At 40.0% G+C, this 16724-nt stretch overlaps 6 protein-coding genes across 6 annotated transcripts; 4 read left to right on the top strand and 2 right to left on the bottom strand.

Moving 5' to 3' along the window:
• Nucleotides 1-1143: 1143 nt before the first annotated feature.
• GCK72_005259 (uncharacterized protein) lies at nt 1144-3644 on the top strand (the record flags this gene model as incomplete). Its single annotated transcript, XM_003117195.2, has 6 exons — nt 1144-2190; nt 2238-2440; nt 2494-2926; nt 2978-3302; nt 3355-3457; nt 3506-3644. 6 exons carry the CDS (start codon nt 1144-1146, stop codon nt 3642-3644), a joined length of 2250 nt encoding a protein of 749 aa, XP_003117243.2.
• A 166-nt stretch (nt 3645-3810) lies between these two features.
• On the top strand, nt 3811-4965 carry GCK72_005258 (uncharacterized protein; the record flags this gene model as incomplete). The annotated part of the gene is made up of 4 exons (XM_003117473.2): nt 3811-3957; nt 4008-4596; nt 4652-4781; nt 4827-4965. The coding sequence occupies 4 exons, from the start codon at nt 3811-3813 to the stop codon at nt 4963-4965; spliced, it is 1005 nt and encodes a 334-aa protein (XP_003117521.2).
• Nucleotides 4966-5060: 95 nt separating this feature from the next.
• GCK72_005257 (uncharacterized protein) lies at nt 5061-6088 on the bottom strand (the record flags this gene model as incomplete). Its single annotated transcript, XM_003116894.2, has 5 exons — nt 5061-5255; nt 5305-5505; nt 5550-5636; nt 5736-5906; nt 5954-6088. 5 exons carry the CDS (start codon nt 6086-6088, stop codon nt 5061-5063), a joined length of 789 nt encoding a protein of 262 aa, XP_003116942.2.
• Nucleotides 6089-13147: 7059 nt separating this feature from the next.
• GCK72_005256 (uncharacterized protein) lies at nt 13148-14071 on the top strand (the record flags this gene model as incomplete). The annotated part of the gene is made up of 4 exons (XM_003116761.2): nt 13148-13204; nt 13253-13584; nt 13648-13945; nt 14003-14071. 4 exons carry the CDS (start codon nt 13148-13150, stop codon nt 14069-14071), a joined length of 756 nt encoding a protein of 251 aa, XP_003116809.2.
• A 139-nt stretch (nt 14072-14210) lies between these two features.
• Nucleotides 14211-14697, top strand: GCK72_005255 (uncharacterized protein; the record flags this gene model as incomplete). The annotated part of the gene is made up of 3 exons (XM_053725106.1): nt 14211-14280; nt 14323-14459; nt 14503-14697. 3 exons carry the CDS (start codon nt 14211-14213, stop codon nt 14695-14697), a joined length of 402 nt encoding a protein of 133 aa, XP_053589300.1.
• Nucleotides 14698-14750: 53 nt separating this feature from the next.
• Nucleotides 14751-15263, bottom strand: GCK72_005254 (uncharacterized protein; the record flags this gene model as incomplete). The annotated part of the gene is made up of 3 exons (XM_053725105.1): nt 14751-14954; nt 15000-15133; nt 15182-15263. The coding sequence occupies 3 exons, from the start codon at nt 15261-15263 to the stop codon at nt 14751-14753; spliced, it is 420 nt and encodes a 139-aa protein (XP_053589299.1).
• Nucleotides 15264-16724: the final 1461 nt, after the last annotated feature.

Raw genomic sequence — 16724 nt, 5'->3', positions numbered from 1 at the left:
AATATATTTTTTAAATTAATTATTTCAGTCACTTCATACAGTTTTATTCTGAGCAACTGGAAAGAAAACACTTCTGTGGTATTCGGACTCATTGAGATCCTCATAGTTTCAGTTTCTGTAAGAATAAATAAAGTTGTATTTGACATGATTTCAAAGGAGCCGTTCAGACAATAACATTTGATTAAAAGGAGAGAAGCTCAGTACAGAGAGTCAAGTAAAGATCGAATAACTCCGTGATATATTCCTTATCATATTTATGTGGCCCTCTGGAATGATAAGTTAGTCTCGTCCAAAAGAAAAATTGCATTCTTTTTCGGGGCGTTCTGTACGTTTCTACCTGAAAGCAGGTGGAAATGTTGGAAAAGAGATCCAAGACAACGAAAAGCGGTGTATTGGATGACTCGGCTTTTTGCGCAATGTCATTTAGCCATTTAGCCATCACCCAATGTCGTCTGGTCTTCCTTTTCTTCTGGATCGAAAACACGCCTTCTTCTCTTTTTTCGATTCATTTTCTTTCGTTTCGCCTCTCGATTCATCTCATATGTTATTGTTGCATAATTCCAGAAATGAATCGCAGATATACATCGCAAAGTGAGGGGGAGAGAAGCGTGAAGGAGAATTCGAAAAAGAAACAAAAAACCTGCCTCGCCTCCGTGTTGTTTCGAGAAAATCGAAACACAGATAAAGAATAAATTATTATTTTTATTAGATGGCATTCATAGATATCAGTTTTTCCCTTCAAAAGAGAATCAGGAAAACTTTCAAACGAACAACAGTTTCAAATGAAATGTATTCGGGTCATTTGACATAGAAGAGACAGCACGACTACATCGTGTCACGCATGCACATAACTGTATTCTGTGTTTATTCGTTCGGAAGAAAAGACACACTGAAAAAAGTGGAGAAAAAAGGGAAAAGAAGGATGTATATTTGCATAAAATTTCACATGAGATGTTGAATTTTAATTAGAATCCAACATCTCCAGGACTAGTCCTATTTCCATTTTTAGAGGTAGACTGTAGGTGTTGTTGGAGACCGGACTTGAATCGTGAATTGACATGATCCATGAAGGTAAAAAAAAGTTGAAGAAAGAAAGATACATCGGGTCCTGTAATAACTCTGAATCTTTTCAGGTATGTCGACATGATGACGTCAACATCTCCGTTGGAATTCACAAAAGTGATAGTTGCCTCATTGGACTACACAAATGAAGGATTAACACGTGTTATTCTTAGAAAGGCATTGACTTCGACGTCGGAAGCTTCTCGAAAATGGACAACTCGATATTTGGCAGTTCTCGCTTCTTCTGATCTTCCAATGTTTTCTGATTGGGGAATCCAACTCATGCTTAGACAGTTGGCAGATGAATCCTCAAAAGTTGTTCGTCACACAATCAGAATTCTGAATCGATGGCTCCCGGAGCATCCTTCTAGAAACCTGAGAAAAGTGGAATGGTCTGTGTTCGGAGAAGCTGGGGATCTTCTGAAGGCTCATGTTTACGCAATGGAATCAGAATGTGCTTCTGATGAAGATGAGGTGAAAGAAGTTGTTAGACTTTGGATGAGTGATTTCAATAAGAAATATCTGCAAATCATAGATGAAGAGATGAAAGAAATGATGTTTCATGTGAAGAGAAGTATTGATGGAAGTTTCTCGAGATCAAGTTCAGACCGTCCGGATACTTCAGTTGGAGTACATGCCCCATTACATTTGTTTGCAGCTCTTGGAGGTCATGAGACTGGAAGACGTATTCTGATTGATGAGAATATATGTGAAGACTTGCTTTTGGTGTGTAGAAATGGGAAATGTTTTGAAGAAATTAAGTCTAGTCTTCTCGCAATTTCAAGTATTGGAAGTACTGATGGTGGATTTGAAATTCTTCCGATAGATGCCGTCCCCACGGTTCTGAAAATCGCAGAAGAGCACACTGTTCTCACAGTTCGTGGAATCGCATTCTGGGCTCTTGCCACGTTTTCTCAGTGTGTAGAAGGCGCAAAACGACTGGCGGCATTTGGATGGGAATCGAATAGATTCAGATATGCCGTAGATATTGCAAGAGGAAAGATCTCAGAGGATGAGACAATGGTATCTACTCCTGCCGCAGGAACAATTGCCGGAAGTATCAGCTCATCGATGAGACCTGGGAGAAAAATCACAATTCAACATCATAGACATTCTTCTTTATTCGATGTGAGTGTGAACGAAAAGAGTTTCTCAACCAAAAGTTTCATTTTCAGAGCCAAGTAAACATCAAACAAAGTCGTGCGAAATCCGAGAGTGCGGTCTCGAGAAGAGGAAATAGCAAAGGGCGACAGAGGAGTCAATCAGAAGGAGATATTCAGGAGAAATGCCAGAAAAGAGAGTCGAGAGCTGAGTCGTTCTTCAGTCAGAGATTATGGAATAGTGAGAAGTATCTGTATAAAAATAGTGGAACTTCTGAGTGAGTATCCTAGCAGATTGTATGCAACTGTCTACATTATACATGTTTTTCAGCAGTTCGAGTGTTCCATACCACAAACGAACTGTCACCAATTCGAGTTCCGGATACCACATTCAAGACGAATTGACCGTGACAGTGTCTCCTGCAGCAAATCTGAATCCTGATGAGACTGTGGCAAAGTCGGCCGCCACGTCAAGAATGTCTACGGATAGACGGAGAGCAAATACCACCAACTCATTGTTTGACGAGGAAGAGATTCCAAAGACTCGATCGTCAACAGTTGCCAGATGCATTCGAGAGGGATTGAAGATAACAAGTGATGAATTGGAAGCAGAAGGCGTCCTGGCTGATACTATTATGGAACCTCATTTCTCGTGTCGTCTTCGAGAGAAATATCATTTGGCTCCATTCAGAGTTAGAGCATGTCTACAGATCAATCGACATGTGGGTGATCCTGTTAGATATGTTTTTATGACGAAAGAAGAGGTTAGTCTATGAATGAACGATTCACAGCTATGCAGCAAGAATTGATTCCAGGAACGTCACTTCGCTGAATACCGTCGTCAGGTTCTTCATGACCCGTGGCTTTACAATGAACTCAGAAAAGAAGACAATGCAGTGAAGAAGACAATCAATGTGGTCCCCCTCCAAACAGTTGCATTGCCAACGGAAATTGAAATTATGTGTGGAAATATTTTCCCCGCAAAACCAAAAGTTGACCCCATTTTCTCCTTACATGAGCAAGACGATTCAGCAGGAGTAGAGGACAGAGGAGCAAGAACTGGACATGCGAGAAGTGGAATTCACATTCAACCCCATTCTGCTTATCGGTGTTTTCATTGTAGCAGTAATGAGGACTCAGGTATCTATTTGAGATGTTTGAGAGCAACACTTCAGAAAATGATATTTTTCAGTGAGAGCATACCCACATCCGGATGCTCCAATGCTTCGAAAAGAGGTTCTGGGTCAAGTGGATATGCTGGAAATTAAGGAGTATCCAGCGAAAAGACTGATTGGGTAAGATAATCTGAAAGAAGAACATATCTGAACTTCTGAAGATTCCAGACTCCGACAACACCACCCATGGCTTTTCGAATGGCCGTGTATGTATGCAGATGTTCTGGAACTGCTTGACGAGTATCGTTTCAAACCACACTCGAGAGCTTTTCTCCAACAAATTTTCTACGACGCTCTTCAATTATAAATCATTTATGTACTTGTATGCGTGACATAGACACTTCAAAAAGAGAAGGTAATTACTTGTGTTTTCTCTTTCTTATTGGTATAAAAACTGTGACTTGTATTATATTTTCTGTGATTTCATTCCATATTTTCGTGTATTTTATATTACATTCCGATTGACCTACTTTATGGATAATAAAGTGAAATATTTACTGAATGGAATTGTATTTTCTTGCTCTGTGGCTATCGTGGTTGCAATTTTTGGATGTGGATTCATACTTTCTGACATATCAGAATTTCAGAATGACATTAAAGATGACTTAAAGCAATTCCAAGTGAGTCTAAAAGAATTCAGAATATGTTTTGAATACGATGACGCCTTCAGTTCTATTCATCTGATTCCTGGAATGTGATGCTCAGCGGGAAATCTATTGGCTTCCGTGTTCGTCGGCAATATCAAAGTGCTCCAGTTGGTGGCGGAGGACAGATTGAAGATGGAACATGTCAATGTGCTGAACAATCAACTGGATGTCCTCCAGGGCCACCTGGAGAACCTGGAACCAAAGGATATCCAGGAGATTCCGGAACACCTGGAGAACCTGGGCAACCTGGTGCTCCCGGCGTTGCAGAATTACACGAATCAATGAAAAATGGTTGTATTTCATGTCCGGTGGGACCGCCTGGAACAGTTGGGCCTGATGGACCTCCAGGTCCACCTGGTCCAAGTGGGAATGCAGGAAATTCTGGACCTGCAGGTCCTGCGGGACAACCTGGACCACCTGGAGGGCTGGGACCACCAGGACCAAATGGGAATCCAGGTTTACCGGGAGATGCTGGAGCTCCAGGAGCACCTGGATCTAGGCTTTCAAATCCACCGGGACCACCAGGAATAATAGGACCAATGGGACCACCTGGGCCACCTGGAAACGATGCACAGTTCAGCAATGGCCCTCCAGGACCGCCTGGGCCTATCGGTATGTGTTCTCTATGTTGCGAGTTTCTGATCTGAAATGCACACTTGTGTTTCAGGACCGCCTGGAAACTCTGGACCAAATGGTACTCCAGGTCAAAATGGATCAGCAGGTGCTGATGGTTCACCAGGAGATGATGCACAATATTGTCCATGTCCGTCGAGAACTCCAAATTTGGCAGTGAATGGGTGAGAATTTGAATTTAGGAACAACTAGCAACGGAAGCTTTGTAGGTATCATAATGAACAACAACATCATGAGCAACAACATCATGCCGTGGACACTGCATTTGGTTTCTCGAAAAAGAAACTGTTTAGAATGAAGAAGATGTTGAAGAATACTCAAAAGAAATTCACTTCAGCAATTGCATAATTTCTTTTTATTTTTCATTTTTATAAAAATAAAAAGTCCAAAATGTTCATTAAAGCACTCAAATAATCAATGTCTAAGATCTATCTTCTGATGATTCATGCAACATTTCCGATTATCTGCAGTATCGGATCATCTGCTTTTGAGTGTGGTTTGACCAGTGATTGACATGATTTCGGAAGTGTTTCGTCATTTCCAGTGATTGAATGCCAATCTGAAATATCATCTGCATGCCACTGAACATAAGCTTCAACTATTTCGATGGCTGACTTTGATTCCTCTTCTCCGCACATCTCAAATTATTTTATTTATTGGAAAACTCCTGATCAAAATAGCACGAACCTCTTTCACAACTGGTGCCATACAACTCATATAACACGACTGGAACCTGCATAATTTGTCTAATTCAGTCTCATACGTAGCAAGTTCCGAAGAAATAAAAATCTGATTCTGATTATTCAAAGAGCTTTGTTTCAATCGATCAGTTCTAACTATTTCTTCATGGCACTCGTGGTCACATTTTAAGAATGTTATTGGTTCCGTCTGGAAATGTTCAAAAAAATTTTAGAATTTATTGGAAGACTTACTTTAGCCAAACATTTCAATGCTTTTTCGAACAGAGTTCGCTTGAAAAGACAGACGAAATTGGATGGAGAAAACGAGTTTTCAGCTGCCTGCAATGTCAAAAAATGAGATTTTACAAAGCGATTACTGTAGCTACAGTAACCTCAATTCTTGCAAAAAACTCGTTAAAAAATAAGAAAAAAACTAACATAATCATTGCATTTGTCAGCGAAACATTTTGTTTTTTGTTCGGATAATTTGCAATATAATTGGAATGAAGAACTCTCCAAAACGACCGGATGAAATGGGAAATCGTAGAATTCTGTCAATGATTGATTCAGAGTATACTCGAATTTTGCTCTATATTCTTGTTGACAATCCTTAAAATCTCGGCTTAAAATCAAAAGAATCAGAAGAAATGACCTACTTCAAAGCACTTTGCATCCGTCATATTACCATCTGTAATCAGCATAAAATCCCGTTTGAATCGTGTCTGATAGCATGTTGACAAAACGAAGAATTCGAATAAAAAGATTGAGAAAATCGATGAAAAGTACATCATTTCTTTGGAAAAATCGTGAAAAATGCGGCGAGGGGGCGGGCGAAAAAAGAAGAGGTGACGACACTCGAACCAGACGAACTGGACGATATCCGACCATGTTCTCTATTCGCCATTCTTATCATTTCATCAGCTTTTCCTTTCTCACAGATGATGATTGTATGAGGCTTGAGACATTGGATAAAAGAAAAGTCACGAATAAAATGATTCATCAGCAATGATTCCACCAAACATTTCGATATAAATACTACAAATATCCCGAAAAAATAAGAGACACAGAGGAAAAGAGAGGAAAAGAGATATGATGATTGCAAGAGAGTTGAAAAATGATATTAAATAAAAAAGAGGGACAAGTGTCAGACTGGTACAATTATGATTTTTTCAGAGGGAAAGAGATGACGGAATCTGACAATACGCGAATTATATACAACAAATTGACTGGAATTAAATCATATGAAACTGATTAAAAAGAAAAAAAAGCATGTAAAATCACTAAACTGAGAAAAAGAACGGGGAATTTTCTATAAAAGCGGGCATTATAAAATAAATACGGGGAGTGTGAACAAAAGTGAATATACACATCATGGAACAGTGTGGTGATGAAAAAAGAACTGATAACAAAAGAAAAAAAGAAAACAATTATAAAAACAATAGGAAAAAGAAAACAATAACTAGAAAATCTAGCGAATTTACTAGGGGTTTCTAGGTTAGACAACGGAAGAAATTGTCTGCGAGACGGTAGAAGAGAACCACAATTTGACCAGTACCAAATCCCGTTGTTGATTGATTATGAAGTGTTGCATGAAGTTGTCGACGAAGTGGAGCTAAATCTACTTTTCCGTGTTTTTGAATCAACTGATCAAATAGTGTATCGATCTGAAAAATTATATAAAAAATTTTGAATCTTGTGCACTTTCTCACCTCAGCATCACTACTCATCTTACAAATCTCTCCAACAATAAGCTTGATCACACTCGCCGGAATATCACAAACAAGTACCTCGATCTTCGTTTTGCTATTGAATTGATTTACATAGTCATTGAGATGATTCTTGATTTGAGTCTCGAATCTTTTCTTCTCTTTTACTTTGTGATTCTTGTCGGTAGTGGCAAAGATGACGTTGAGATTTGCAGTTGTGGCTGCGAATGGACGAATACCAGTGATAGTCGATTGCGATGAACTTCTGAAAAATCTGACGGATTGCATAATAATTTCAAAGTTATGATAAAACAAACTTCGAAGCAACGGGCGGAGTTCCACAGTGATGATCATCATGATGATTTGTTTCTCCTGGAGTACTCGAAGAGGCAATCGGACCTCCATTCGGTGTCATTAGGATCGCATGTTCGAGAGCTTGAGATCCACGACAAACCATCGAAATCGCTGAATCAACATCCATCATTTCTGAAGTTGTTGCATCTGTTTTGACGAGAACTTCCATATTCGAGTTGCAGACAGCAAGAATGTGGGTTATCGAATTGCGTGAGCGATGTTCCTGCGGATCGTAAACAATTAGTGATTTTATGAGAAACAAAACTAACATTCAATGATTCTAAATCATCAACAGCATTATGAAATACGTCAGCTGACATATTCATGCTCCAAAACTGCTTAGCGATTTTGAACTTTTCGGTGATCAAATTGTTGTTATCCTCCTGAACCAGTGAACAGATTAAAATCTTGCATTGGACAACTTTCGGCACGCCCGTTGCTTTATTATTCGAATCTCGTAGCTGAGCGACCGTATCCATTGCAACACCGAACCCAGAAATGCAAAGAGGAACTTCATAGACAAAGTCTCGTGGATGACGTTCTCGAAGAAGTGCCGAATCGTATCGACCACCAGCAAGCACGGTATGATTCCGGCCTTTCTTGTTCGGCACACTTGTCGGTTTCTCAACTTGAATTTGGAAGACGAGTCCATCACCGAAGGTTCGTGGACGATAACAAGTTTGCGAATCGTAGACAATACTGATCTTCTCGAGTTCTTCCGTTCGGCAAAACTTGAAAGTTGCAACGATCTCTTCCAGATCTTTGATCGCTTTATCCGCGAGAACTCTCGCCGCATCGACTTTCAATTTCTTTCGGAAAGTTGCAACTTTATCACGGAAAGCGTTGAAATTGTCTTCAACTGGAATCAACAACTTTGTGATTATGTTAGCCGCCTTCTCTCCAATTTTTGGTGAAAGCATTTCCAATTTTTCCTTGTGAGAGTGTGGTCCTGCAAAAGACAAGTTGTTTCAGAATTAAGAAATGCCGTGATCACTCACTATCAGACACGGAAATTATGTGGAGAACGTCAAGTAATTCGGATCGAACATCATCAGACAGTTTCAGATGCCGAATCTGCGCTTCTAAAAGTTGAGCATGTCCGATTTTCAAGGTGACTTTCATCCCTGGGAGAGATCCTGAAATCATCTCACAAGCGACAAGAAGCAACTCGGCCTGCAATATATTACGTATTTCTCAGGTTGAACTTGTATAACAAACCTCCAAAGACGTCGATGAACTTTGCGGACCGATGCAATCCACACAACATTCCCACTTCTCATTCGGATGAACATGCTTCGAGCTTTGAGAGTACACGCGTCCAAAATTGAACCGTTTCAAGCGTTGAGTGCTGGTTCTCACGCAGAGTCGTACGAAATTCTGTCTCAAATCCATTGGAAGAGCTACAGGAAGACCGCTTTGATCGAGAAATTCTGCTGGTTTTGTTCGAACAGATGCAGCTGCGACTGCAGTTGACACGGGCATCAATGTATGCGTATGCAATTTCTCGAATGCGTGAACATTCAAGATTTTGCAGAACTCTGAGCGAAGAATCTCGACGATTGTCTCTCGATTGTTGTATTTCAAACGATCCTGACAGAGATCATAGTCATATCGATAGTTGTGGAGAGTAGAAACATCTTCTTTGAATTGTTTTTCAAGTAGCCACTGATTCATTCGACATTCCCTTCGTTTGACAACTTTCTCAGCTAGTGTTCGGAATGTTGCATCTTCTTTCGAATGCATTGGAAGGTCTTCATCATTTAGTAGATCTTCAGCAGTTGGTCGGAGATCTGGATTCTTTTGAAGCATGCTTTCAACCGTTTTCCTCGCAAGAGCACTCATTGCAGAAGCTAGTCCTTTTCCAAAATCAATCGGAATCTTGATTTGATCTCTGAGATTGTTGAGTGTCGAAACACGCTCCATACCAGGTGCCAATGGACGATAAAACATTTCGAAGAGTACAACTCCAGCACTGTAAATGTCGATTTTCGAATTGTAAGGTTGTGTCTTCTGATCGCTTTTCGCTTTTGAATCAACAAAAAGTTCTGGCGCCATGTAGAGTTGAGTTCCAATATCTCTTGTCTGTTGTACTTCTGATCCTTTTATACCAGGAGGAGAAAATGCAGCTTCTAAACTGGTGCTTCTTTCTGCTCCTGCCGAAGATATCTTCACTTTGGAATTCATCAAGTCGAAAGTCGCCAACCCGAAATCTCCAATTTTCACTCCACCATTTGAAGTCAAAAAGATATTCATTGGTTTGATATCTCTATGAATCATATTGATGCCATGCATGTAATTGAGTCCACAAAGTACTTCTGAAAAGATTCTCCACACTTCAGTTGGGTTGTTGTACAGATTTTTCGTTTCATCGATGTATTGACGGAGAGTTTGACGATCACAATATTCCATCTGAATGCACAGAATTCTTGGATTACGTGGTGTAGGGTTCTCATGCTCTTTCACTTCCTTCAACTCTTTCTCTTCGACTATGAATTCGACGTCATCATCTCCAGTTTTATTGCTTCGTTCGAAAACACTATCCTCTCCTTCAGATTTTTCCGTTTTGAGTTCGCTGAACTTTTGACAGACTGAGCTAGTTTCATCTGAATCATCCGAGCTCTCCTCTTCTTCCTCCTCGTCACTTTCAGCTTCCCAATCAATTTCACTGCTCGTACTATCCGCATCTTCTTCGTATTCGGATGAACATTCAGATAGATTTTTGAGACCTCCGCTTGGTGTACTTTGCTTGCTTCGTCTGGTAGTACCACACTTCGGGCCTGCTGACCACTCCTTGGCTTCAAGCCCTTTACTCGGTTCTTTCGCCAACATTTTCAAGTTCGCAGGCATCAAAGAATCTCCGCCGCCGAGTACGTCTTTCTCATCATCTTCCAGTGATTTCCCAGTCTTCAGCTTCTGCTTCTTTTCTTTTCCTGGAATCGGCACAGCTCCCATGTATGAACTCTCATCCGAACTGTCATCACTGATTGGAATCAACTCCTCCGACCATGCGTTATAGTAGCGAACCATATTCGGATGCGAGAATTTCGCGAAGATTTTAGCTTCTTTCGCAATTTTTCGGTTTAGTTTCTCGCTGCTCGCGTTCAAAGGAATCCGTTTAATAGCATAATCCGTACTGTCCATTTTGTTTCGAACCAGAACAACATCTCCGAACCCTCCTTTACCGATAACACGAATGATGACGTTATCTGACAACATTCTGCCTTCCGGATTCATTGCTCCACCGAATGGAGTGAAGATGTTCTCGCTTTCCGACTGACATTCTTCTGAAAATATCGACATTTCGAAAACTTGTAAAAAACCGAAAAGCAACCTTTCAAAAATGGATCTTCTACTAGCTGATCGATATTCTTGGCCTCTTGACATTTCACAATGAACTTGCTAAGCAGACTATTACTATTAATGGAGATTCGACTCAGTTCAGTTGGTGATGATACTCGTCGAGAATAGGTGGATCCGGTTCTCTGATACTGAAATGTGGTCATAGGAATGTTTTTGGAACGTGTAGTACTTACGTCAACAACAAGTTGATCCAACAGTGAACCGAGTTGAAACAGATCTTTCCGTCGCCTGTCGTTCTCTTTCTCCGTATCTTCTCCATGTGGGATAGCCTTTCCTGAGCAAATTTCGGAGAACAGTTTCGACAAACTTATCAAAGGGCCCATCGATCCGAAATCAGAGAATCGAAAGACACAATCTCCTGTACTATTCCTCGTCCAAACACTTGACAATGTTAGATTCTTGTGTGTCATCGAAGCTTCATGGAGGTAACGAAGTCCGCAAATCGCTTGAACGGCGAGTAAACGAAGAAGATTCGGTTTCGGAACAATCAATTCATACGTATCGAGCAGACTTTCTTCCGAAGAATGAATCTTCTGCGCGACGAAAAGCTGCATGAGAACTGAATCCGGTGTCGTACTGATCTTCTGCTGATGAACGAATGCATATTCGACAAGATTCTGATCGAGTCCTTTGATCTCGCAAAGCTTTTTGATATCATTGTAAACCTGCTCGAATCTTTGGAAGAATGGTTCGAAATCCCGCTTCTTTCCTTCGCTTGAGTTACGTCCACTGGTGTATCGGAAAGTCCATTCCGAGATGAGAAGTTGTGTATTCTGAAAGAAAGAAAGTAGTTTGCTGACGCATTTTTGGAATAAATTTGCATATTTTGGGCATTAAAATTATGACATTCGAAAGGAATGGATGTCACTATCACATTTCGCAAAAATGTGAACTATAACTATTTTTATTAATTTGTTTCACTTACCTCCCAAAATCCGAGCCATTCGTGGCAAGCATTGCATGGTTTTTGACGTTTGACAGGAATATTTGTAAGCACAACAATCCTTCGTCCTCCGATTATTCTTGTTTCGCCTTCTAGTCTCGTACCGTTCAGTGTCTTCTCCAACTCGATAGCATTCCGCTGTCGCATCTCTTCCTCCAGAAGATCCAACTCTTTTTGCTCCGTATCGAGACGTTTCCTCTCGGAAATTTGCTGAAATATTCGATACTGCGAAAAGCTAAGAAAAAAGAGGCCGACTTTTTCTCGTGATCATAAAGTGAAGAGAACGACCACTGTAAACAAAAGAACTATAAATTTGCATCGATTCCCATACCTTTTTCTCGGCCTCTGTCCTGGCCTTGTTTGCCAACATATCATCGTGAAAACTTCCAGCAGTGATATGTGGATTGTAGTCCGTCAGAAATTCACTGACAATTCCAGCCAGATCGGTGATTACAGCTGTCCCTTCGAGCTCGTCAACACGTTGTCTGAGGATGTTCAGCAAATTTCGAACATCATCGTTCGAGAGTCCGCGTGGTTCAAGTAACTCGACGAGCGGTTTTCTGAAAATTGTTAGAAAATTTAATTAGTTTGGGAATTTATAAATTGTGCAGGTTTTGTAAGGAAAATAACGAAAATAACAACGAAACTAACCTTTTTGGATATTCTTTCGAACATTTGACCCGAAGAACCACACTGAGATTGCTTTTTCCTAGTGGATCGCCATCCAGAAGGCACGACTGAAGAGGTTGAAGACGAATCGTACAGTCTATAGGCTGCCAGACCTGCCAGGATTACGGTAGATTAGATTTTGCTCACATTTCACCTACTTGCCAGGCAATATGTTTCGCGTAGTTTACCTGACCAAGATACATTGAATCCACCACCTCCTTTTCACCCTCCTGGAATATTCGATTTTCATCTTGATCGGTTGGTACTGGCTCCTTGGTCATCACCTGAATGATAAGGATGTTTTATTGGTTTCACTAAACTTCTCAAATGGCGAGAGCATAATTCAACGATAGAAAATCGATTTACAAGTCACGCGGAATGTTAGCAGCCATCATTAAACCAAGTGACAGCAGCAGAATGATGGCAGAATAGCGATAAACGCTTCACTTCAGACGACTGTCGGACAAGCTGCGATTTTTTGGGAGTACGTGATTTGTCGTCATTTGTGGCGATTGCGGACTCGCTTTTTTTTTCGGCGGGTGTTCAAATGAAATTTTTTGTGGACTCTCACAACCAATGTTTCGCAATATTTTTCAGACTTACAAAAAAAGTCGTTTTGTCGGTTGAATGGTAGAAAAAGGTAAAATAAAGAAAAATTTAATAGAAACAAGACAAAACCATAACAAAAACAACAGATATTTGCGTGACAATCCAGTATTGCAATGAAATATATTCAATTAGAATGAACGAAAAAACTGAAAAGGAGTTAGTTATTATTAAAAGGTTTCGTATCGACGTTAAAAAGAAGCGATCGGATCATGACAGATGGAAGCTGTCAAACTCCATATAACAGTACTTATGAGACTCTGATCCCGGTAAGATTCAAGATCCATCTGGATCGAATTCTGAGGATCTGAATTCAGAAAAACCAGAAGCAAGATGCAGAACTCGTGTGCTGTAAGCATGGTTGTCAATGTTCATATGGGAAGAAAACAACTGTCGAAAATCAATACGTGAATCTGGCTTCTCCGAAAGAGCAACAAGTTGCCGAAAAACTTCGAGCAGAACTGGAGAAATTGCAAGTGAAATCAGTGAAAGTGGAGAAGAATCAGAAGAAGAAGTCATCGTCAAAAGAGAAGAGAAAGAAGAAAACAGTTGAGGATAATCATGCTTATGAGATGATGGGTCCAACAACTGAAGGATCCACCAATTCTTCGGCTCCAGTGACGACGGAATCTCTAGAAAGCCATGTTAGGTAGGGATTTCAGCTTCGCTCAACGCTTAGGGACGCTAGTTCACAGAGTTTCGATATTTTCAGAGCCGACAACACTGCATTTGCTGTCTACATTGGTGCGAGTAGCTCTTCTGACGCAGAATCTCGTGTGACTCGTCGTGGAGAATTCGCCATCTACCACCAATACGAAACCGGTGGTTGCATTGATCATCTGACTCCAGGTCTTCCATTGATGCTCGTCTATTATACAACAACTAAGAAACACCGTCATTATCCAATTCGTACTTCTGGATCAGACGGTGAATTGCATTATTCAGTTGACTGTGGATATCCGATGGTTCGGAAACACTTCTCACTCACTCAACTCGTTCAGTATTATAAGGTATATAAGACTTTTAAAAACTTCATTTGGTTTCAGTATACTGTATCTATATTTTAGACATTTGGATCGATTCAAACCAATACGGATGAGACGTGTTCTGAAGCATTTTCTTGGTGGCTGGAGTGAAGAATTTTGATTTTTGTAAAGTGAACTATGGCAAAACAAATGAACAATGAAAAAATGAGGAAATTGTTCTATTTTCTAGTTATTTCTCAGTTTGAATTCCTAATTTCAATTTTATTTCCCAAACTGAATTTAAAAAATTATGAAGATCTTCGCATTCTTATTGATATCTTTTGTTCTTCCTCTTCGATCAGAAGCGAATTTCAAAGCAGGTAATGCTCCTTATCTGCTTTAAAGAGGACACTTTTTTCCAGGCAAAAACCGAATATGTATGATAACAGTATACTCAACTTGCATTCTTTTCGTCTTCTCGCTTGTTATTTTCATTTCTTCACTTCTGAGTTTCTTCAAGAACCGAAAACTTCACAAATTCCAACTCTCGGATCCACAGGTATAATTCAGATTTTCCACTGAACTATGAAACCTTTTTTCAGGCAAATATCTATTACAAAGACAAGGAGAAAACACCGAAATTGAAAAGAAAAGTTTTGGAAGCTATGGATAAAGGAGGATCGGTTTATAAGAAACCGAATAAAAAGACCAACAAAACTACGAGTAATTCAAGTCAAAGTTCGAATATGGAGAGTCAGGGAACACTGTGTCTACCAGCCCCACAAGAGAGACTTTAGGAACTAATTGAGTTGAAAATAGAAGAAGTTATGAAAATTCCAAAATAATTTATTCACATTGAAATATAACTAACTCCTCCGCTATTTTTCGTCAATTCAGTTTCCGTTCCAGTTCCAGTTCCAATTTCCGATTCTCTTCCAGTTGATTGATTAGTTGTTCCATTTGTTCTCTCAGTACTTGCTCCAGTTCCAATATTTGAATTTGATATTGAAGTGCCATTTGATTTTTCTCCGATTAGGACGTAGTATTCGAATGTCTATGAAAAAGAGATGAATACTGTAGAACATCACATTCAACTTACACTGGGCCTACTCAATGTCAATTTGGAAGGAGTTGACTGACGGAAGTGAATGGCAGTCAGGATCAGTATCACGATCGTCAGAATCAACAAAAGACAGCATTGAACCACATCGAAATATGCCACAAATGGGAGGGCTGAAAATCAGAATGTCGAGAGATAACTTTGAAAAATAAATGAGATACCTTCGAAAATAGAGAGATTTTTGGTAGCGCTTACAGTTTTTATAGTGATTATTGTTAACAAACATGTCGATTTCAATTCCATTTCGATTTAAAAATGGACAGTTTGTTGAACGGTTTTTAAAATTGTTATTAAAAGGAAAGGTCAGGGCAAGTAAAAATATTCCAGAAGTTCAAACTTCGGACTGTAAATGAGATTGAGGATAGGAGCACGGATGGTCCCGCCTATGATAGTTTCCAATCCTCTCCCAGTTTTCTTGCTTTCAAATTGATTCCAGATTCTGATAACCCCATTCTTTTCTTCTTCTTACTTCTTCTTCTTCCTAGAATTGGGATTTAATTCATAGCGTGGACCTTGGACATTAACTAAGTCTCATTCAATCTTCTGACTGTAAATGAGATTGAGGATATAGTAACAACGTAAAGACGGTTTATATTCAACTACTAGTTTATTAATACTCAATTGTTACATGATAATGGGTGAAAGAGGGTTACAAAGAGAAATAGGGACTGGTGCAAGTTCACCCGTAAGAACTGCCTAGAGAAAGGGAATTCTCAGCTTATATAGTGGTGAAAAGGGGGCGGAGTTGGTAAATCCATAGGTTGGCGCCATGGCGGTTGAGCGCCCTCGGAGAGACGGAGTGCTCAGAGAGACGGAGTGATGCGCCAGTGGCGTTAACGCGCTATGTTTAGCAGAAGCGGAATTTCGGAGTGTCGTACTAATGGAAAATCGGGTTTACGGTTCGAGTGGCAACTTTCCTTCATAATATCCGTTTGATTTCGTGATTATCGAGATAAATATTGAAGGAAAAGGACAACACAGCCTCCTGCGAGTGAAAAAAGTCGGAGAAAGTATCTGAGCGTGGAGAGACGTCGAGAGGAAGACAAAGAAAAAGTTTAGGGCGATGGTACAGGCTCAGAAATTGAGCAAAAGTTTTGAAACTTTGTGTATGAATAGATCAATCCTTGTACTTTAATTTTGTAGTTGGTCGTTTTTTGATGCGGGTCTTCCCTGGACTGTTGTACTCTATTGAACGTGACTGAGTCTTTAGGAGCTACAGTAATCCAGGGAGGGGTCCTACAAAAAAGTGTCCGACTAAGAAAATGATTTGATAGGTTTGAGCATTCTGCTGACAAAATTTCATTCTATAGGTCCATTTTTGAGCTCATGGCAAGTTGCAGAAGTGAGAAACGACTATTTCTCTATGCATTATTGCTGATCGACAACTTACCGTGAGCTCAAACATGGACCGGCAAACATGAAATTTTGTCGATAGAATGTTCAAACCTAACATATCATTTTTTCAGTTGGTCACTTTTTTCTAGGACCCCTTCCTGGGTTACTGTAGCTCCTAGAGACTCAGTCACGTTCAATAGAGTACAACAGTCCAGGGAAGACCCGCATCAAAAAACGACCAACTACAAAATTAAAGTACAAGGATTGATCTATTCATACACAAAGTTTCAAAACTTTTGCTCAGTTTCTGAGCCTGTACCATCGCCCTAAACTTTTTCTTTGTCTTCCTCTCGACGTCTCTCCACGCTC

Source organism: Caenorhabditis remanei, chromosome II, assembly GCF_010183535.1.
Source record: "Caenorhabditis remanei strain PX506 chromosome II, whole genome shotgun sequence".
Taxonomy (NCBI): domain Eukaryota; kingdom Metazoa; phylum Nematoda; class Chromadorea; order Rhabditida; family Rhabditidae; genus Caenorhabditis; species Caenorhabditis remanei.
The sequence above is the reverse complement of the archived record's forward strand: the minus strand, read 5'-3'. Positions and strand labels throughout refer to the sequence as shown.